Raw genomic sequence first — 22,264 nt, 5'->3', positions numbered from 1 at the left:
AGTTTTTCAGGCTGACCTCTGCTCCGCTCGGCTCTGTGTAGCTGCACACAGGCGGAAAATGTAATTTTAAATGGAAGCCGCTAAATTCAGCGTATCCAATTCTCTCAACCCTCATTAATATTCAACAAGCAGAGAGAAGCGTTCAAAATCACCCAAATTCACTAGCCTGCCCTTGCCCTTAAAAAAAACAAGCTGTTTTGAATGTGTTTTTGACAAAAATAAAAAGCTTTCCACCTAAAACCAGTTGAGCTGTTTAACTTTCAAAAAATCAGCTCATGGAAAAAAAATGCTCAGTTTTCAAAAAATTCCCATTCAGCAGCAAGCCAGTGCAATTAATTGAAGAAAAGTACTCGTATCTGCAATCATTTCATAAATCTGCCCTTTAGTGTGATGAATTTCATTATGTGTTTACAAGCTTGTCAACTCATTTAACCATAGCTTAGAATTTGCACAATTAAATTAGTTTAACAAGTCTAATAATAATAATATCTTGCGGATGGAATATTATATCTTGTGAAATATAATATCTTGTTAAAGGAATTACAGGTATGGGACCTGTTATCCAGAATGCTTGGGACCTGGAGTTTTCTGGATAACTAATGCTTCCGTGATTTGGATCTTCAATCCATAAGTATACTAGAAAATTATATAAACATTAAATAAACCCAATAGGCTGGTTTTGCTTCCAATAAGGATTAATTATATCTTAGTTTTGATCAAGTACAAGGTACGGTTTTATTACTAAAACAGGAAATAATTTTTAAAAATCTGGATTAATTGGATAAAATGGAGTCTTTGGGAGAAAGTCTTTCTGTAATTCGGAGATTTTTGAATAAAGGGTTTCCGTATAATGGATCCAATACCTTTATAAGAAAGCTATTCTTCTCCTTCTTTACCATGGGAATAGCATGGCACTTATTCAGAGACAGGAATATGTCTTCTGACAAAAGAACATATGACCCCAATAAACATTCACAAAATGAGCCAACATATGTTATATATACATTTATATTATTGTCACAGGGTTGTGTTCGTGGAGAGACGACTGTTACTAGTCGGTACTAAGGCATAAGTATCTCGTTAAGTGTATTGGAGCCAGTATATATGCACTGTTTCTTTTTGTTGTCTGACAAAAATCACTGCAATAAAGAATATGCCAGCACTGGCATTATTTCCCCAGTCAGTTCTTCAGGGAGTGAGGATACTGTAGTAATAATTGTTTGTGTCAATTCCAGGAGCCTGCAATGGAAAAATACAGTAAAATGAGTTTAAACCAGTAGTAGACTCTAGGCTCATTACTATATGCTGGAGGAAGGAGTTTGTCCACTAAACTTTGCACATTATGCTAAGTGCACCAAAAAAAAAACACATTTACATATTTAATAAAAACAATAATATACTATAACCCCTGAGGTTCTTAGCAAAAATTCACAATTCAAACAATGACAGTCCCACTCCAGTATAAACATCTTAAAAGTCATGGTCATGAAGAAAGTCTATTATTTACACAGTTAAACACAACTTTATCATTTGTTTTTATCAAATATGTATGTGTTCCTTTTATTTTGTGCATTTAGCACAGATCCGTATGCTTGAGGAATGAATGTGCCCCCAAAAGTTTGCAGGTTTTGCCTGCAATTCAGCTTTGTGTGTCAACTTTGTAGGATTGACAAAGTCAGGGGGTGAAGATCCCCCCATTACCAAGCACCTGATGTACTTTTATATGGAAAGCTTAGCCTATGCTGGCAACATTCCTTTGTGAAACAGAACACTTGTTTTACTGAATATTTACAGGAAGTTATGTCTATTCTTACCATGTCAAAAGCTGTGCAGGTAAAACAGGCTCTTGTCTTGATCCATCAATTGTAGCTAGAGCAGATTTCACGAATTTAAAATTGGCTTCAATATCTCGCTTCGGAAGATCCAAAGATGGGTATCCACTGAAATAACTGAGAACTTTCTAAAGCAGCAAAAATACAGGTACAATAAATACTATCTTTAGAGTAATCTGAAGGTTCATGTGCCATCAAATGTATGCACCAATTCCTTTGCAATAAAGGTCATTATTTTAATTTAAAAAAACAAAAAACCAGGGGACACATAATGGAAAGAAAATGTAACCGAACTTATAAAATATGAAATGTTTTAAATATTTTACTGTTCAAGGAAATTGCTGTATGTATGTATGGTGATTTATACACATATATAGACAACAAAACAGTCAAATATTCTATCACTCATCTGCATTATGGAACTTATGTCTTGGATCCAGTACATAAGTGGAATAGCAAAAGGAGTCTGCACACTCAGAACTTCATTAAAACTTCATTATTGTGAAGACTAAAGTTTCAGCTCTCTCAGTCTCTAGCCTCTTTACAATAAAAATATTGGATCACTGCTTTGACTTCAGAGAGTGCAGGCTCTTTTTCTCTTCATCTAATCCAAACACATGTGTAACACAATAAGTATTGCAACATGTAAACGTGTTATTCTATTGTTTATTAGGACAATGCCAGGTTATAAATTATTTTTGACAGAAGTTAAACCTCTTTGTTTAATATCAGACACTGAATCAGTCAAGAATATTTACCAGACTGTATCTTGGTAATGGGCTTTTCCTAAACCCCCTTGTGAATACTGCCAGCGCCGGATTTAGTGGGCAGGCGCCCCGAGGTCGAATGGTCCTGGCGCCTGGCCACACGGTCGCCCGAATACTCCCATCCCCGTGAGCGCACATGTGCACCAGCACTGGATCGCTGGGGAGCTGCTAGTGAGCTGTGTTAATATTTTGCCACCATAGGCCTGTGCCTTTGTGGCCTCGCCACAAATCGAGGACTGGGTTTGGTACGTTCCCGGATCTATATATTTATAATGAAGTCATACAGGGCACATGTTGCATCCCAAGATGGCTGCTGTATAAGGAATCAGTCTGACTGTACCCACAGCACCCTGTTAGCTGATCAGGATTTTCTCATCACACTGCAAAGGAATTTTTATTATTTATTGATGTTTCATGTATTTTACCTTATACCATATGCTTCTAGGCTATAAAAATTCTGTAATATGTTTCTGGCGATATATAGTAGTAACTGCCTGTTGTAATGTAGGTGGGTTGGTGGCCTTGCAGTGCTGCTGCTATATCCATTTGTTTTATGTAATTCTTGTATCCACTATACAATCACTGTTTTTGTTATGTTAAATCCCAGTGCATTAAGATCTATGGGAGAGGTGGGCTGGTGGCCTTGCAATATACATTCCTGCTGTCATTCAGGGCTCCAGCCAAGTGCACCCCACCTTAACAAAGAGTTGAAAAATCCAGAACATGTCTGCTTATGCCTCAAGCCATTTTGTCAGCTGTGTGCCTATATGCTGAGTGGATGCAAGGATCCAGTAGCCGCGTAGGCTGATGCAATAAGGTGGTTTACACATAGATAGATGATAGATACAGTATATAGATTCCAGTGATAAAAAATTTAAATGTTGTAGTTTGCTACAGTGATCTGTGTATTTAATAATACTTCTTACATAAGTTATCTTATATGAGCCAAAACCCCTTAGAAAGTTACTTAAAAAGTTATGTGTGCCAAAACCCCACCATCTTTAAGAAAGACTTAAAAATGTGCATTAAAATATACATGAAGAATATTACATTGTGAATAGCAATTTTATGGTATTTTGTTTGTATATTACATTCCCTATTGAACAAGTTATATAAAACGTGAATATACAAAATATTAAAATGTGAGGACTGGAAACATATGCCAAATTATTTTTCAGTTTTCTATTTTTTATAGAATAGGGCCCCAAATGAAACAAAAAAGGCCCATTCACACCGGGCAGAATAAAAATCACCTATGTTTAAGCAGCAAGTGTGGAATGGTCAGTCGGGAAAGGGTACACCGGAAATCAGTTATACATAGGAAATGTGTATGTATCTGTTGAACCATTACAACAGTAATTAAATTCACTTGCACTGCTAACAGAACCAAATTGTAATAAGTAATCTTTTGTAAAAATAAATTCTTTAATTATCCATCCATGTTAAAATTAGGATGTGTCTGTTATCTGCACATGAGGGTTAAGGTGCTTCACAGAAATTAAGGAAGGTACATGTAGACTATTGCCAAGCAAGCATTTAAGAATGGAACTGAAACTTAACATAGCAATAATCAATAGAACAACAATTATGCACTTACGTAGAGAACTGACAACTGATGAGCAACATATTTATGGCTTCCTAAGTGCTTCACATCATCTTCCAATTGCTGGCTAAGGACCAAAAGCTGATTCAGTTTTCCTATGTGAATGTAGTATTCTAGGAAGAAACACAATATTAGAGGTACTGGTACTTTTGCCAGTATCATTATATCATAATCCTAATATTACTAGAATTCTCTTATCCCAGAATCCTAACCTAAAAAACTTTACAATCACACTGGTTCCCCTCACCGTATGTCTTAAATTCTCTCCCTCTTACATTGTATGCTCTTGCGAGCAGGGCCCTCCCCTATTGTCACCTAACAATATGCAATTGCAACTGTGTGTATATTCTGGTGAAATGTTTGTCCTTATAAATAAAATGTTAAGTCTTATGTATGTATTCCCTACTCTGTAAAGAGCTGCAGGTGTTGATGGTGGTACATAAATAATAATTTCTTATACCTTTTACTGTCAGGCACCAGCAATGATTTTTTTTTCCTTTCAACTGAATGGAACCCATAAATGTAGAAAAAACATTGTTGGTCCTCTGTACATTTTTGCCAATAACATATATCCTATTTACTAAGTAGTTAAATTAGACATTTTATGTAAAAAACAAGAATATACCAGTGCATTTTCCACTTTTAGATATAGAAGGCATGTGCTTTAAAAAGTTGTGTTTCTGGTTTCTTTTTTGATAAATTTCTGCAAAAACCGTACTAGTCCTATCTGTTCCACTTCCTGTCCATTGAATTGTCTGGCTGTGCAGGGGAGCCGGTGGCACTCACCATAGTGCACTGTAGGATAGGAACCAATTATTTGCTAGGCTAACCTGATGGGGAACTGAAGCCTGTCTTTGCTTGTGTGACTGCAGGGCTGTGATTAGCTGTCCCCAACTACTGTGCTTCTGGCAGGGACCGTTAGGACTTGTCCATCCCTCATTTGAAACTGGGACCTGGGACCAGTGATCATTTATAGGGAGCTCAAATAAAGGGCCATTTTTAAAGATAATATTACTTTTTAGCACAATATAAAACCAACAAAATATCATATACACAACTGCCTACAAAATTAGGGTTTTTTCATTTATCCTATATGTCTCATTTAAAGGGTATAGATAATATAGTTAATTCTACAGGTTTTACAAACTTTTTTCCACAACTATACAAAAAATATACTTGTGTCTATAATTCCTCTGCAGATATATTTTTTAGTTTCCCTCTATGCATCAAGAGCTGCTATGCTTTCCTAAATTTCAGCCATGAAAGCTCTACAGTGTAAAAAAAGAACAGAAACAGAACTGCATTATAATTCATTATTCTATAAATTATTTTACTGTAAACCTTCTAAATTATAACTTTTCAGTTTAAACCTTCTGAATTATTATTCCAGGGCAGAGTGATATATAACGTTCTCTGCCTGAGCATATTTTTTTTACATACCAAGTGGTCTTCCTCTTACCATCCATTGGAGGTTTTTCCAACATATCAACTGGCCTTTCATGTATGATGTATATTTCAACCCTTGGAAAAAGCATTGATAAGCCTGAAGTATCAAGATAGTCCTGTAAATTTTATACATATAGAAATGATATTCAGTCTTTAATAACATGAAAGAAATCAAATACAAAAACACATTTTTATTGAAGGGTATTGCTGATATTCAAAATATTAATTTACTAACATTAATGTTAGATGTAATGAAATTTAGCATATGTGTGCCTTTGACAGGTATTTTACAATACAAGGTACCTGCTCAGGGGATTTACAACATTTTGTAATCATCTGTAGGCATCTGAACAGTTCAAAAGCCAAAACTGTATCTTTTATTACTTGATTAAATAGGATTTGGAATATGTTTTTCGGGTGATAGGTCCCCTTTAAGTGATAAATGTTAAAAAGACAAACAGAAATCAAGTATTTTTTAAAAAAAAAAAAAAAAAAGTATATATTTTTTTTTACCTCTAAGCATGGAATTGGTTCTGGTAAATTTGCTAAACATTCTTTCATTCTTTCCACAATCTCTGTCCCTACAAGGAAAATAATCACACTTTTTTTAGAGTTGTACCAGTACCAGCAAGAATACACAATGTCAAATAATAATTTTTTATACATCGCTACATTTAAATGTAAACACTGACAAATTATTTAACACATTTACATTGGTTGTGCTAGCAATCATTGGTGACATTTCTTTTCAAGACATTTCTTTTCAAGTCCAAATGCCTTCATACCAAGGCCAAAAGTACAGAGGATCCACTAGCCAAGCAGGAAGGCCAGGTTCCATTGTAAGCCAGTTTTTATTTTTAGTGGGAGCCAGGGGTTTCTAGTTCAACAACATGCTGAAGGGCCATAGGCAGACCAACCCCCCGCCCCCCCCCCCACACACACACACATATATTGCAATATATGGAGTCAGGGCAAATATTTCATGGCTGATGTTGATCAGATAAGTAACAACCAGAATAATAGGAGTGACACACAAAAAGCTCACCCAGTGTGTGCAATGTAGCATACTCCCCAAGGCTCACGTCATGACTCACGTCATCTGCAAACTGCTCCTGTATCTAAAAATAAAGTATAGAGTGCTGAAAGAGAAATGCACAGACACACTGATACACAATCCATGCCCTTTATATAATTTGGAACTGTCAAGCCTATGGCCCTTCAGCTATTGCTCAACTTCTAAGGAGTTGTACTTCAACAACAGCTCCTGTAGAACAGTGATATAAAGTGCCATTTCCCCCATCCTCCATTTTTTATTATATGTGGTTTTTGAGTAATTTAGTAACATGTAAAAAGACAGCACCACTATATTATAATTATACACTATATTATAATCAATTCTAAAATAAAAACAAGGTCCAGACAACACTTGGAATCACTGTGAGATGTGTGTCTTTCCCTGTCATTCATAGGTCACCCCCTCAAGGAGGTTCAATTCTGTCAAAATTAGCTGGGAAAAGTACGTAGTCTCATTTACTATAATTTATTTGATCTGGGAGACTATACTACAACATGGTACATACACAGCTTGAGCAATGATTCTCACCCAGGCCTCACCCATATAAACAATGAATACTAACATTGCAATTGCTGTGCTTCAAACATCACTTATTTCTATAGATATTGTTATGGAACAATAGCTCTCTTTTTTGCTGTACTTCTATATATCGCACGATCTGCAACATTTACTGTATATCCGAGTGGAACTACCATACTTGCAACCTTAACAAATGCACTAGGCCTGGACACTGGGCTTCCCAAGTTTTCTTGTTGTGGTATGTAGCCAAAGTTGTAGCAAAGTGTTCCTTCTCAATCCTTTTAGATGAAAGAAGTAGTAATGGAAAGCTGCTACATACCTCCATACCAGAGTGCTCATGGTTTGCAACTGTGAAACATATTTACTGATGTGTGTCATAGCTTGGCCTTTGATATAGGAGCAGTTTGCCATGAGCCAATACACAGAATTTCATGACCTTACAGTGGACGATTAAATCTGTGTGTGACTGGTAGATCTTGATTTAATCATACAACTTTGATACAGCCATTACACCAGCTGCCAAATACTGGTTTGTGGTATGACTGCATAAGTCTTAATGTGTCCGTGTATAACAGCATTTTCTCTCATTTTGAAGAAGTTCAATTAGAAAATAATTGCTTTTGACAAAGGCTAACATCCTTGTAAATTCAGTTACTAATTGTAACTTTGACCTTTTGGATAGAAGTTTTTTTTTTGTTTTTTTTTAACAATTGTTTTTTATTGAATTTCAAATGTGCATACAGTTGTATATAATCAAGTCTTAACAATCTAAGCATTGTCCTTTGTATTCCTTTATACAGTAGCGTCATATTGTCAGACAAGTATACATTTAAACCAGGTTGCTAGTCCCTGTGATATTTAAGAGCCCTTACTGTTATGCACAGGCCCGGACTGGTAATGTATCAATTCGGGCAAATGCCCGAGGGGCCGCTCTATTCTGTGTTGAAGTGGGCCACACTCTTCCTTATTAGATGCGGTGCTTACTTTAGAAAAAATGCCTGCCGTCTACTTTAGGTTTACGGCAAGCATTTTAGGACAGGGGGAGGGCTGAGCCACGAGGGCGGAGACTGGAAGAAGATCTGTGGGCAGCCTCTTCTGATTATATGCTAAGAGTGCACGCAGGAGCGTGCATTCTCCTGATGCCTGCCCTTGCAATTAGCCCAGCCCACCTCCTACCAGATTGATGACCTGCTTGTGTTTGAGCGAGCAGCGCTCTACTCTTCAAAGGTAAACATATTCATGTAGGAGCAGTGCAGCAGCGCTGACCTAAACTTCATTCTAATAGCATGAATCTTTTAATCAGCAATACATTATGATCCGTCTTGTGGCTTTGGTCTGCTGTACCATTTAACTTTAAACAGCACGGGACAGGTAAGAGTGTGCACGTCTCTCAATAAAAGAATGTGGGAGGATTGGCCTGCACTGAGCGCCTGTTCTCTGCTGCTCTGGAGAAGTGCACACTCTTATTGGAAGGCTGCTGTTTAAAGTTAACGTGGGTCACAAGAAGGATCGTAAATTCTCTAGGCATACTGGCTGCTGGAAAGGGGGGGGCTTTAAGGACACAGGACAGATGGTATTGTTGGTTATGCTTGCTGCTGTTTATAATTAACTGTTTCAGGGGAGTAGAGACAGAAGACAATAGCATTGTTCCCTATTCTGCTGTTTTAAAATTAACTGTCACATTACAGGGTATTGAGGCAGGAAACTGTCCTATTGCTTGCTGTATATGTGGGTGTATATGGGAGGTAAATATCAGGGGATAGTGTAGGTAAGTGCAGCACAGAGTGTATATGGGGGATGGGAGGTATATATAAGGATATTAGAAGTCACTGAGGGGTTGTTCTGTGACCATATAAAGGCACAAGGCTGCAGGCTGAGTTATACAGGGAATTCTGAGTATCACTCATGTATTATAAGGGATAATGTACCCCCTACTGTAAATGATAAGGATATTAGAAGTCACTGAGGGGTTGTTCTGTGACCGTATAAAGGCACAAGGCTGCAGGCTGAGTTAAACAGGGAACTCTGAGTATTACTCATGTATTATAAGGGATAATGTACCCCCGACTGTAAATGATAAGGATATTATATATATATATGTGTGTGTGTATAGGTAAAAGACTAGCACGCATTTGTGGGCTGCTTTGATTTTTTTTGCCAGGGCTGCTTTTTACTCCCAGTCCGGCCCTGGTTATGCACATCTTTAAAATTGTCCAGTGATCTAACTTAAATAACTAAGTGATTACCCGAGAGTTCTTCTAATTTGAAGAATACTTTCTTTTATCTGCTAACCTTAGTTCACTTTGTGTACCTTATTATGCTAATCCTTTTGCCTTAAGTACTTACATCCTGCTTTCTGGATGGTAAAAATGTATCCAACCATGTTTCCCATATAGAGTCAAATTTGTTTGGGCATCCCCTTTGTAAATATGTCAGCCTGTATAGTGGAACATTGTTGTTTACCATATTAACCCACTGTCCTTTTGTTGGTGCTAGTGACGATTTCCAGCTAATTGCTATAATTTTTCTTGCATAAATCAGTAAAGCCGTTATAAGACTTCTGATTTTACGAGGAGGAGATATCATTTCCACCTGGTTGAGAAGAATAGGTAGTGGTTCCATTGGAATATGAGTGGAGGATACATCCGAGCATTCCTCTAGGACCTCTTTCCAGAAGTTTTGTATATGCTGACAGGACCATCCCATGTGTATAAAGGTAGCGGGGAATAACTACATTTAGGACATACATCTGGAATAGTGTGTGTTATTACATGTAGCCTATGTAGGGTAAGATATGTCCTGTGAAGGTACCTGAATTGTACCATTTTATCTCGTACGTTAATTAGAGACTCATAAATTGATTCTAAAACCTCCTCCCATATTTGAATTGTTAGAGTTGGAATATCCTGAACCCATTTGACATATTACTTGGGCAGTATTGGTGATGCAGGTAGACTAATTAGTTTGTAGAACTGAGATAAGGGCTTCACTAAACCAAAGGTGTGGATAAACTCTTCTAGTCGTGTAGGACTCATATCAATGCTAGCATATGGGAATTGGGCAGTAATGGCATGCCGTAGTTGAAGGTAGCGAAATAGAATTTTGTTTGGGAGGCTAAATTTGAGCTTGATGTCCTCGAATGTCAGGATCTTGCCCTGATCAATCACATCCCCGATATATTTTATGTGATAGTGTGCCCAGAGCTGAGGATCAGGGATAGTTTTAATATGTGGGAGTTTAGGGTTAAACCATAGAGGAGAAAAAGAAGAACAGTAGTTTGGGTCTCTGATTGCATATTTCTGGGCCTTCCTCCAATCAGTCACAGTAGCTTTTATTATTTCCATAAGATTTTTGTTGACTCCTATTCCTCTATATAGTACATTTTTTAATGCCTCAGAAGATCCGACTATGTGAGATTCCAGTATGGTGGCTGAGTTAGAAGCTGTTGGGTAGGTCCACCACCAAATAGTGACCAATTTGGCTGATAAGTAGTATCTGTATATACTGTATATATACTAGGGTCAGCCAGCCCCCCAGCGTCCACAGGCAATTGGAGGGTATCTAGGGAAACTCTGGGTCGGGTATTCGTCCAATAGAGAGATGTAAGTAATGAATCTATCTTTTTAAAGAGAGTGTTCAGAATAGAAATTGGTGATTGACGAAATATATAATTAAATTTCGGCAGGAGCAACATTTTAAATAAGTTTATTTTCCTTAGGACCGTTAGTTGTAGTTGAGACAAAGCTTTGGTTTTAGCTTCAAGATTGGTGAGGACAGAGGTTAAATTTAGCTCTATAAATGTATCCAAATCCCTATGTATTTTAATGCCCAGATACTTAAATTCAGTAACCCAGGTGATATTGGTCTGAATTCGGGATTGGTCCGGGGTGAATTGATCTATCAGGAAAATATTAGGCTTAGCCCAATTTATTTTAAGACCTGAAAAGACAGTGTTCATTTATTGTGTCTATGGCCTTATACGGATTTTCCAGAAACAGCAGAGTATCGTCCGCATACATTGCAATTTTTTCCACATGGTGACCAACATGCAGCCCAACTATATCAAAATTCTCTTTGACCCGTATTGCCAGTGGCTCCATCGCTAGAGTGAATAACAGTGATGAGAGGGGGCAGCCCTGCCGAGTGCCCCAGACTATTTTAAAAGATGAAGACACATTTTGATTTGTTTTGACTTTAGCCCAAGGGTTGCAATAAAGGGCTTGTACCCATTTTAGAAAGTTTTGTCCAATGCCCATTTGCTTGATCACTGCCCATAAATATTCCACTCCACTGAATCAAACGCCTTTTCATTATCTAGAGCTGCCACCACACGGGTGCCCGAGTTAGAGTGCTTTGCCGTGATGTAAATATAGAGGCGTCTGAAGTTGATATCAGTGGAGCAGCCCTTTATGAATCCAGTTTGATCAGGGGAGATTAGTTTACGTATCACTTGATTAAGGCGTTTGGATAAAATCTTTGCCAAGATCTTGGCATCCACATTTATTAGGGAAATGTGTCTGAACGAAGAGCATTGTAGTGGGTCTTTTAAGGAGTAGCGTAATTAATGTTTCTTCCATGGAACTCGGCAGGGCCTCCCCCCGAAGTATCGCATTATACAATTCCTTTAGCCTAGGCATTAATACTGAACCATGCACACCGTACCATTCTGACGGGAGGCCGTCCAACCCGGGAGTTTCCCCGGCGGGAGAGCCGCTATGGCATCTAATATTTCCTGATCAGTAATACTTTGGTTCAATAATTCCCTTTCCTGAGGTTCTAATTGTGATAAAGGTATGCTTTGTACATACTCTAAGATTTCTTGGTTGCTAACTGTGAGTTTGGAGGCATACAGTTATAATAAGATGCAAATATTCCATTAATAACTTCTGGAGAAGTAGACACTTCTCCCTTCTCATCCATAATTGCTGGAATATTAACATTGGCCCTATCCATTTTCGTTAGCACTGCTAATAGTTTACTATTCTTTTCTCCTGTAGCACGGTGATACAAAAATCGCTTATCCACTTTTGCAGTTTGAGCAAGGGTAAGGTTATGCATTGCTGCCTGAAATTCCTGCTTTGATATTTCTGTCGGGTTTTGAATTAATATTTTTTCTGCCTCAGATACTTGACTCTGTAGTGTTACTATTTTAGTTTGCGCTTCCAGGTTATATTTCTTAATGCTAGAAATATATTGACCTCTAGAATATGTCTTAAGAGAGTCCAACACTATCTGAGGACGTGCCATTATTAGTTTCAATAAATAGTTTAAGATCTTCATGTATCGGTTCAGTTATTTTGAGTTGTTTTGTCCAAAATTGACTAACCCTCCAGAGTCTATGTATTCGGGTAGTCAATACCGTTATTTGTAAAGTAAGTGCGGCATGTTCTAAGATAGTATCTCGGCTGTATCTAGTTGGCTAACCCATTCAGGATTACCAAAAGCTAAATCTATTTGTGACATCGAAATAAGGCTGTGTGCTGTAGACTGACCAAAGAAAGCTCCTAGAGAATGGGTTGCAGATTTCACCATTAGCTGATCCTCTCGGTTCAAACTGTGATCTGTAAATTAACTTCAAATACTCCCCTACCCCTCCCCGCCTGTCCACCCCAATTGTGGGCAGGTATGATCCCTTAAACAATAACTGAATTTGTAACTGAAGCATAGGATCAAGAGTCTGTATAAGTCCCCTAGATTGTACTGTCACGGTTCGGACTACTTCAAAGTCCTGATACAATATGTAATAAATCCAGCTGCTTTTGCTCCTGAGCATGTTGCATTTGGTGAGCCTGTCAGCGCTTGATGTACAGTTCAAGTATCTTCTTCTGGATGGTCACGCGGCTCATGCCTTTGCGGTGAACCATGCTGTTTGGGCAATGAAGATGAAGTAGATGCAGTTTCCAAACATGCGTGCACTTCCTCCAGCTTGTTAAAGAAGTTAACTTGGTTGCCTTTGACTACCCGTAATTTAGCCGGAAAAATCACAGCATATGTAATTCGTTTTTTGCGAAGTGCTTCTTTTGCTGCTGTTTACGCACCTCCAGTGAAAAATCCGGGTATATGGAAACACAATGATTTTCCAGCATAATCTTTCCGGCTTTACGGGTAGCCGCCAGTGACGCATCTCTGTCCCTGTAGTTTAAGAGTCTTGCCACTATGGGCCTGGGAGGTGCTCCAGGGAGTGGGGCTCGACCCTGGACGCGGTGTGCCCTTTCCACAAAGGATGATGAGAAAGTTTTGCGCCCATATTCTGTGATCAGACATTTTTCAATAAACATTTCCATCTGTGTCCCATCTATTCTTTCTGGCATGCCGATTATCCGAATATTGTTTTGCCTTAGGCGATTTTCTAAGTTATCTGCCCGAGCTTCTATTGCATGGGTCTGGCGGTACACTTGCTCCAGTCTCTTAGGGAGAGGGTGTACCGTGTCCTCCAAGACTGAGATATGCAGTTCTGTTTCGTTAGTGCTTTCCCTCAAGTTTTGCATATCTTGTTTTGGATAGTAAAACTAGCCCCCAGTTCCTCTAGTTTTTGCACTAGAATAGCGTGATTTTGGGACACCATGTAAACTATCTCAGATAGAATCGGCTCTGCTGTGTGGGCTGATGGCGTAGGGGCCTGTACTGTTACCGGCTCTTGTGATGCCGTGCCGTGCAGAGGGGACATTTTGGCCGCGCCCGGTGAGTGCACCTGTCTAGCAAACATACTCAATTTAGCCTATGTCGCCTGTCCCGGTTTCTGTTTGTCTGGCTGCCCCTTTCCGCTCTGCTTCAATATTGCGGCTCCTGTGTCGATGCCATCTTGGGAGTCGGGGCTTTCTTGATCCGACATCCTCGGCTGCACTGTATTGCCTTTGTTTCTGCGCATCACGCCTTTGGGTATGTCTGGTTAGGATTATAATCCCCAGATAAAAGAATTAGCGTAGAAAGGCTCACCAACAGGGTAAAATACAGGGTATTTGGTACGGAGCTCTGCTAACTGTGTGCTATCCGGAACACATGCAGGCCAAGCCCCTTGGATAGAAGCTTTTCCCTACAATATGAATGCTGTTTAGGGCTTCTGTATGAGCCAAGAGTCACTACAGCTGTGAAGATCAGTGTTTCTGATGGTGCTCTCTTGTTCTTTGCTGATTCACAAGACATGATCTGGAAGTATGCGCTGATATCAATTTCCTCATCTTAGGGTCTAGCTAATTAGTAATTAATGCAAATTCACATGACAAAACCAGTGCATTCTGTGTCAGCCCTGTATCTTCAACTTAACTTTCGCTTAAAGTTTTCATGACCCCTAGCATCATCAACTGACAAAATATCCCACTTTTTGATGAGCTCATTCTAATGGGGCTGTAGAAAAGGTGTATAAACATCATAATCTGAACTGTCAGAAATATATACATATTTTTTTTTTTCCCCAGACTTACCTGAAAAAAACTATTATTGTCTGCCTGTGTGGAGTTTCCCACCCTCCTTAGGCTCAAAGTGTAATGCATCCCCTCCCTCTCTCATGAAGTCACTATTCTCTATTATGTTCTATTTGTTTGGTTCAAGATATCCAAATAATTGCATTACTATCTTGACAATCCTGTGAACTGTTATGTGAAGTTCCAGAACAGTATGAAAAAGAAATTAAAAAGAGGGTATAGTTTTCCTTTAACAAACCAGAGTACAGTAAGCATATGCTAAATGAATGACATTCAAAATAAGCCCTAATAGGATGTAAAATGGAGAGATGATGTAAACAATTTTAAAAGCAATGGTTTTGTGATGCAGTAAGTTAAGTATAAAAATTAAGCAGTTCTAGTCATACACACTGCAACATGTTATAAAAATGCACTTACTTGTTTTACTTCTCCTTTGATGAGAACATCTAGCTGTGAACACAGTGAAAACATTTCCAGTGCCACCTGCTTGCTGTTCATTTGGATTGGTTGCAATGGTTTCTTTAAGTTGATAACCACTGAAAAAACAGGAATAAAACATAAACACAAGAGAAACCAGAAGGTAGATTTATCAAAATCAATAGTATTTGTCAACCTTTATCAAATGTTCTTACCAAAAAAAAAAAAACACAAAACATTTCCCTGCGTTCTTTCACCAAGTATTGACCAATAGGCAATTGTCCAAATGGGGAACTGACTGTGTGTTTATTTGTTTATGAAAATAGATTATTTCCAAACTTTATGGGGGTCATAAAATGATTTTGCTGCAGGTGTAGTTATGCCACGGTTTGTATGCATGCTTATTCCTCTGACTGCAGTCTTCTGTTGCCTCCGAGCCATGTGCTTGTTGTGCACACACACAAATTTTTAAGGCCAGTGCACACAACAAATTGTAGTGCGCACAATCAATTTAGTGCAAAAGTAAATATAATATATGCACAGAGAAGCTGTGAACACGGTTATAAAAGTGCACACATGGGCAAAAAGGAGGAACACTGCCTGGCTGCCTATCTTCCTACCTAATGAATCATTGCAGAGCCAAACCAAACAATCTGTTTCATTCATAGAGCTATGCATACATATGCACTACACTGCATTTTGATGAAGTGATACACGCACAAATCATACAGAAGAGGATGAGCTACACTGTGTAAGATACAATAAACAGACACTGATCACTACCTTTATAGCATGAATGGTAGATGCAGGGCTGGCGCACAGGCTGGGATTGGCTTACAGCTGCCATCCTTAGACGTCCACACACACTACGACGACAAGGAATATTTTGCCATCAGCTCCAGGGTATGTAGGCAGCCCAGAAGGAACGATACCAGATTTATTTCTGCTTGTGAGGATGCTCTAGTAAGTGAGCATGATGCAGAACTAGAGCCAACCAATAGCTGCTGACTTCATAAAAGGATGCGCAGAACAAGGCATGCTCTATGCAATCCTTCCCTGGTGCCTTAAAGAGGGAGAAACTTATATAGCTGTTATGTAATATTACAATGATTTCATTCTTGTAGTATTGATTCCTAGTCCTAGATCCTTAACTGGGATCCCTCTGCTATGGCTATAGAATTCCCTGAACAGTGAACTAATACTGTACATTTTACTGGCACTGTATTAGACCTTTCTGGTCTCTTCCATTTGTCAAAGGAAATGTATAACAACTGATCTATGGCAGTACACATGTGACATTCCCTATCAGCAGTTAACGCTGTAAAGTGACTGGAGGTGGGAGGACGACCATCTATGCTGAGACTGTGAATAGCACTGACAGAACCATGACACAGCTTGCCTACAAATCCCACAATCCCCAGAAAGATTCTGGTTGCAGTCCAACATTAGATGTATAGGTTGGTAATCCATATAGAACCGTTTCCTGCACCAACCAACGTGTGATCTTTTATACAAACAAGGGGGTAATGTATCAGAACTATCGCTTTAATTGTACCATTATTATGGCTGTTTTTAAACCACACGTTTAGTGAGGGAGGGAGTTGGTACCGGCATTTACAGTGGAGAATACAAAAGGCCCACACCCCTCCCTAAAAACACTGTCATTGCCAACGCAGGAGCTGTCACTGTGAATACACCAGGCATCGCTGCACCCTTCCCCTCCCTGCAAGAAGACTGAGCATGCGCAATTGCTAGTGCTCACGTTACGTGTCATGTGATCTCCCGACCAGGAAACGTTGCTCTTGTTGGCCCTCAGGGGGCTGAGAGCAGTGCGCGGTTGCCGTGGTTACTGGCGTAATTCGCTTTACGCCTCCCTGCACGCTATTATCCTTACTCTCCCCACAAAGTTCCCAGTAATGGGCGCCTCTATTCCCCATGGTCCGGTTTACGCTGTTTCTTTAGTGGCTCACCGTTTTGAAAGGCAAAGAAGCACGGGGGGATGTGACAGCCAGTGATTATTATTGGGTGGAAAAGGAAGATGAGGAAGTCGATGATCTGGACTTGTCTCCTCACACAGATTCCCTTGTACAAGGGTCTAGGCAGTGCATATTGGAAAGTTTCTTATTAGTTTTTCTTTCATGATGACCCCCATACATCGACTACATTGTTTGGAGAATCAGAACTAATAGTGCAGAGAATATAAACAGCAGTTTTCAATAGCAATTACGTTTACAATTAACCTTAAACCAAAGATGCTAATTAATGTATATTGGAAACTTGCTTAGAATCTTATTTTCATTCATCATGCAAAAAAAAAAATGCTATTGGGTGGAGACCAAAAAGGAGGAGGGCATTTTCATGTTTGAAATATCTTCAAGTAAAGTTTTCTAGAAACCCCAAACTTACACAACCACAAGAATTTACAAATTTGCCTTCCGATGTCCACAGGGAGCTATGCATGACTTTTAAAGGAGAATTAAACCATAGAAATCAATATGGCTAAAAATGCCATATTTTGTAGACTGAACTTATTGCACCAAGGGAACGTTTCAGCTTCTCAATAGCAGCAATTATCCTGGACTTCAAACTTGTCACAGGGGGTCACCCTTATTGGCACCCCTAGGAACATTTTTCATGCTTGTGTTGCTCCCCAAATCTTTTTTACATCTAAATGTTGCTCACGTGTGAAAAAGGTTGGGGACCCCTGTCTTAAGGAGTAAATGTAGAAGTTCTAAGAATCACCCTATGTGGCTTAATATAGAAGTAAAGAAGTTAATAGGGAAGAAGAGAAAGGCATTTAAAAACTACAAATCTGTTGGGACAGAAGCTGCATTTAATGAATATAAACACTATAATACATTTTGTAAATCAGCAACCCGGAAGACAAATTGGCTAAGACTAACCCCAAGAAGTTTTTTACATATATTAATAGTAAAAAGATGAAGGTAGAGAGTGTTGCATTAAAATATATGGTACCAGTATGGTTGTAACAGATACAGAAAAGGCAAATGTTCTAAATCAGTTCTTTTCTTCAGTGTATACAATAGAGGAGTCTGAATTCACAGGCTTACTTCATAGCTGCACAGGTGGCTCAGCTCAATCTAGTCAGTGGCTGACTCAGGATATGATCCATAAAGCTTTAAGAAAAATGAATCTAAATAAGGCTCCGGGGCCTGATGGCATACACCCCCAGGTTCTAAGAGAGTTTAGTTCAGTGTTAGACCAGCCCCTATTTCTCAGATTCGCTTTCATCTGGTATGGTACCTGTGGATTTGAGAAAAGCTGATGTCATTCCAATATTTAAAAAGGGATTACGATCTCAGCCTGGCAATTATAGGCCAGTAAATTTGACATCGGTGGTGGGCAAATTATTTGAATGCTTGTTAAGGGATCACATTCAAAATGTTGTCCTGGTGAATGGCATTATGAGCAGCAATCAGCATGGCTTTATGAAGGATAGAAAGTAACTCCAGCACACGTAACATGCTCAAGGGATTGCTCCCGTGTTTAATGTCAATCCAACAATACAACGTTTTGGGGGCGTGCCCCTTCATCAGGTGCTCAAAACCACCCACCACCTTCCTTAAATTCGTTAATTGCAGGTAACCACCCCTCCAATTATGTAGATATACAATTAGTAACATAATTAGAACATAAGTCCAAAAAATGCAAAAAGTTTGTTTTTAAAGTCCAGGCTTAAAATCCGTGTGGTATGAACATTGAATACTGAAAAAAATAGTAACTCAAAATGGTCAAATTACAAAGCAGTGATTTATAGTTCAGCAAATACATTAGACTGTCAAGGCCTTATTTGAAAAAAGGAAGTAAATTTAGCCATACCTTCCCCTGCTACTAGATTCTAATCGATACAATTAGGAGAATCTGTAAAGAATAAGGAAACAAGTTAGACACATGGAATTTGGATACTGTTACAAGTAGCTAGTCAAACTGAATTCCTCATTTAACCCTCTTGGGGTCTGTGTTTGTAACAACCATATCCAGTAACTTTCCCGCTGGCTTAATTTTAATTTTAAATTATAATCAGTAGTTATTACCTTTTCCAGTATCTGCCACCTTAACAGGGAGGTTCTATGGCCTTTATCAAAAAAATGTTTGTATAGAAAGGTTTCTTGTTTATTCTTTTTCTTGTCAGTTTCTTTGTTTGTTTCTTTTAGGGGTGGTTTGTAGTTTCGAATGGCCGCTTTATGTTCATTTAGGCGTATTTTAACAGGTCTACTTGTTTGCCCAATATAGGCTAAACCACACGGACATTTTAGGCAATAAATTACGCCCTTAGAATCACATGTATGAAAGCCCTTTGTAAAATGCTTTGTGCCTTTTTGTGGATGAATCACATAATCGCCTTTGGTAATGCCCGTACAGTGGCCGCAGTTGAGGCAAGGGAAAGTGCCAACCCTGCTACTATTCTTTTTATTAGTATTCACAACGGAACCAATTCTCTTTTTAACCAGATCTCCAACATTCCTTCCTCTTTTATATGAAAAAATTGGTGGCAAAGTGAAAAGATTTCCATGTTTAATATCAGATTTTAAAACTTTCCAGTGTTTAAGAATTGTTTTTCTTATGTACTTAGCATTCGTGTCATAAGTTGAAACAAAAGGGATCCTTTTCTGTTTGGCTGTAACATTCTTTTTTGTGAGAAGATTGGCTCGCAGAATCTTTCCCACCTCGTCACGAATTTTTAAAAGCATGTTTTTATCGTAACCCTTTACTGCAAATTTATTAACCATTTTTTCTGATTCTTGGGCGTATAGGGTATCATCAGAAGTGATTCTCCTAACTCTCATTAGTTGGCTTTTTGGTAAACCACTGAACAGGCCTGGGGCATGGAAATATGTGAGGCTTAAAAGATTATTATGGTCTGTGGACTTTGTAAAAACTGATGTTCAGAACCCTGTGTCTGAACGATGAATATCGACATCAAGAAAATGTATATTGGAGGAGTGGTATTCTTAAGTAAATTTAATAGTGCTATGCACCCTATTAAGATAATTAAGGAAATCCAAAAGTTTCTCTTTACCACCTTTCCACCTTTATGAAGGATAGGTCATGTCAGACAAATTTGTTTGCTTTTTATGACAAGGTAAGTAAGATGCTGGACAGTGGGAGGGCAGTAGATGTGATCTATTTGGATTTTGCCAAAGCGTTTGATACCGTGCCCCACAAACGACTGCTTTCTAAACTAAGGTCTGTTGGGCTTAATGAAGCCATTTGCACATGGATAGGAAACTGGCTACAAGATCGGGTACAGAGGGTGGTTGTCAATGGTACATTCTCTGCTTGGAGTAAGGTTCTTAGTGGGGTCCCTCAGGGCTTGGTATTGAGTCCACTTTTATTTAACTTGTTCATTAATGACTTCAGCCCAATAAATTCCATCCAGGATGTGTCATCATTGCAACAGGATCTTGACTGGCAATCTGGGCAGCAAAGTGGCAAATGAGATTCAATGTTGATAAATATAAAGTCATGCACCTGGGATGTAAAAATATCCAAGCCACTTATACCCTTAATGGGAAAGCACTAGACAAATCCATTATGGAAAAGGACCTTGGAGTCCTTGTAGATGATAAATTTGGCTGTAGCAAGCAATGCCAGTCAGCAGCATCAAGGGCAAATAAGGTCTTGAGCTGTATTAAAATTAATAAGTAGGAGGGGGTCATTCTTCCACTTTATAGAGCACTTTCAAGGCCCCATCTAGAATATGCCGTACAGTTTTGGTCCCCATCACTCAAACAGGACATTATTGTTTTAGAGAGGGTACAGAGAAGGACAACTAAGCTGTTAAAAAGTATGGAAAATCTTAGCTATGAGGAAAGACTGGCCAAATTGGGGATGTTCACGCTGGAGAAGAGGCGCTTAAGGGGAGATATGATAACTATGTATAAATATATAAGGGGATCATATAATAATCTCTGTAATGCTTTATTTACCAGTGGGTCTTTCCAGCTGCACAAGGTCACCCATTCCGATTAGAAGAAAAGAGGTTCCGCCTAAATATTCGGAAGGGTTTTTTTTACAGTGAGAGCTGTGAAGATGTGGAATTCTCTCCCTGAACCAGTTGTATTAGATAGCTTTAAGAAGGGGTTGAATGGCTTTTTAGCAAGTGAAGGAATACAGGGTTATGTAAGATAGCTCATAGTACAAGTTAATCCAGGTATTAGTCTGATTGCCATTTTGTCAGGAAGGAATTTTTCCCCCTCTGAGGCAAATTGGAGAGGTTTCAGATGGGTTTTTTTGCCTTCCTCTGGATCAGCTGGCAGATAGGCAGGTTAAAAAAAGTAAAAAGGTTGAACTTGATGGACGTGTGTCTTTTTTCAGCCTAACTTATTATGTTACTATGTAAGTTGCACTGGTTTTGTGCTGTCATTCTGTATTAATTATTAATCAGCCTTATAGTATGACATTTCTATTCTATGTGTACTGTATATTTTGAGTGGGTCTCTAAGCTCAGTAAGTGACAGCAGCACAGAGCATGTGCAGTAAATCAGCAGCAAAGAAGATGGGGAGCTACTGGAGCATCTTTGGAGGTACAGATCTTCCCTGCTAAAGGCCTGTTGTTGCCTTGGGCTGGTACAGAAGCCCAAAACATAATGCCTGTTTTTGCAGAATTGTCCAAATGCCTTATTCCCTAACAACATCTGGGTCTAGGCATACAAAATCTCAGTATCAAGCCACAGTTTCCCCACATTCATTGGTGGTAGTAAAACAGCTGTCCTGCTGCACACAATGTAAATGTATCATATGTAATAAATTGCATGATTGTGTGTGTGCTCAATAAACTACTTCAGCTGTACCAACTGCACAAAAAAAGCTTTTGTCTTACAGCTTTCAAATGTTGTTTTAACCTTTGTAATAGTTTTTATCATATCAATGCTTCTTAGTAAAAAAAAAAAAAGGAACACCAAAGGGATAATTTATCAATGTCGAATTTAAATTGTTTCAGAGTAAATTTTTTTGCGTTAAATTGTGCTAAAAATGGTATGTACAGTAAGTGCAAAAAATAAGTAAATCTGAAATGTACATCTTCGCCATTGAAAAGGTGCCAAGCTCATGTTGAAGTCAATGGGAGCAGTCTATGGCAATTTTATGGCGAGTAAAAATCTGACCTATTTCAATTTTTCTCCCAAACTTTAGAATAACTAAGCAAGCATTCAATTTTTTTT

At 38.7% G+C, this 22,264-nt stretch overlaps 1 protein-coding gene across 1 annotated transcript; it reads right to left on the bottom strand.

Annotated features, from left to right (window-relative positions):
* Window positions 1–790: 790 nt before the first annotated feature.
* Window positions 791–16,210, bottom strand: LOC108708443. Its single transcript, XM_018247148.2, has 8 exons — window positions 15,864–16,210; window positions 15,081–15,199; window positions 6,694–6,766; window positions 6,162–6,229; window positions 5,662–5,764; window positions 4,197–4,315; window positions 1,815–1,960; window positions 791–1,239 (listed from the first exon to the last, which is right to left on the bottom strand). The coding sequence occupies exons 1-8, from the start codon at window positions 15,925–15,927 to the stop codon at window positions 1,137–1,139; spliced, it is 795 nt and encodes a 264-aa protein (XP_018102637.1). The 5' UTR covers window positions 15,928–16,210; the 3' UTR covers window positions 791–1,136.
* Window positions 16,211–22,264: the final 6,054 nt, after the last annotated feature.

The sequence above is a fragment of the Xenopus laevis genome, chromosome 2L, assembly GCF_017654675.1.
Source record: "Xenopus laevis strain J_2021 chromosome 2L, Xenopus_laevis_v10.1, whole genome shotgun sequence".
NCBI lineage: Eukaryota > Metazoa > Chordata > Amphibia > Anura > Pipidae > Xenopus > Xenopus laevis.
Note: the sequence above shows the minus strand (reverse complement) of the source record. Positions and strands in the feature narration are given on the sequence as shown.